At 46.0% G+C, this 706-nt stretch overlaps 1 protein-coding gene across 1 annotated transcript in view; it reads left to right on the forward strand.

Annotated features, from left to right (window-relative positions):
* LOC102775553 (TBCC domain-containing protein 1-like) overlaps window positions 1-703 on the forward strand; it is a 1,254-nt gene extending 551 nt beyond the window's left edge. The window contains 2 exon segments of the mRNA XM_015566675.1: window positions 6-561; window positions 564-703. Coding sequence (XP_015422161.1) covers window positions 6-561; window positions 564-703 — 696 coding nt within the window.
* Window positions 704-706: the final 3 nt, after the last annotated feature.

Genomic DNA, 706 nt, shown 5'->3' on the forward strand with positions numbered 1-706 from the left:
TCCAGCTCCCCCCTCCATCCAAGTTCAGTCTTCACTACCACAGGAAGATATCCACCTATGTGCGAACCCGGGCCACAGAGGGAGCTTACCCACGCCTGTACTGGTCAACCTGGAGGCACATTGCATGTGGGAAGCTGCAGTTGGCTAAGGATCTGGAATGGCTTTACTTTGAAATACTTGATAGTCTTGCCGTGAAGACACCAGAAGAGCGCCTGGAATGGTCTGAGATTCTGTCCAACTGCACATCTGAGGATGAAGTCGAAAGGCAGAGAAATCAGCTTTCAGTGGACACCCTACAATTTCTGCTCTTCTTATACATACAACAGTTAAATAAAGTCTCCCTGAGGACATCTTTGATTGGAGAAGAGTGGCCTAGTCCCAGAAACATATCTCAATCTCCTGACCTGACTGAAAAACCCAGTTGTCATAATAAGAACTGGAATGATTACAGTCACCAAGCGTCTGTCTATGATCATCTGTCAGATCTCCTCGAGCTGCTTTTAGATCCAGAACTACTCACTGCATCATCTCATTCAACTAACAGTAGTCTGATCTCTAGAGAGCTGTGGTGGCACTCGGTTTTCTTATTGAAGGTGCAGTGAGGAGAACCAGGAAGATATACCCACTTCATGAGCTTGCACTGTGGCAACCACTACATGCAGAAAGTGGCTTCTCAAAGATCTCTAAGACCTTTTCTTTATAACAG

This window comes from Myotis davidii, unplaced genomic scaffold (genome assembly GCF_000327345.1).
Source record: "Myotis davidii unplaced genomic scaffold, ASM32734v1 scaffold642, whole genome shotgun sequence".
Classification (NCBI taxonomy): domain Eukaryota; kingdom Metazoa; phylum Chordata; class Mammalia; order Chiroptera; family Vespertilionidae; genus Myotis; species Myotis davidii.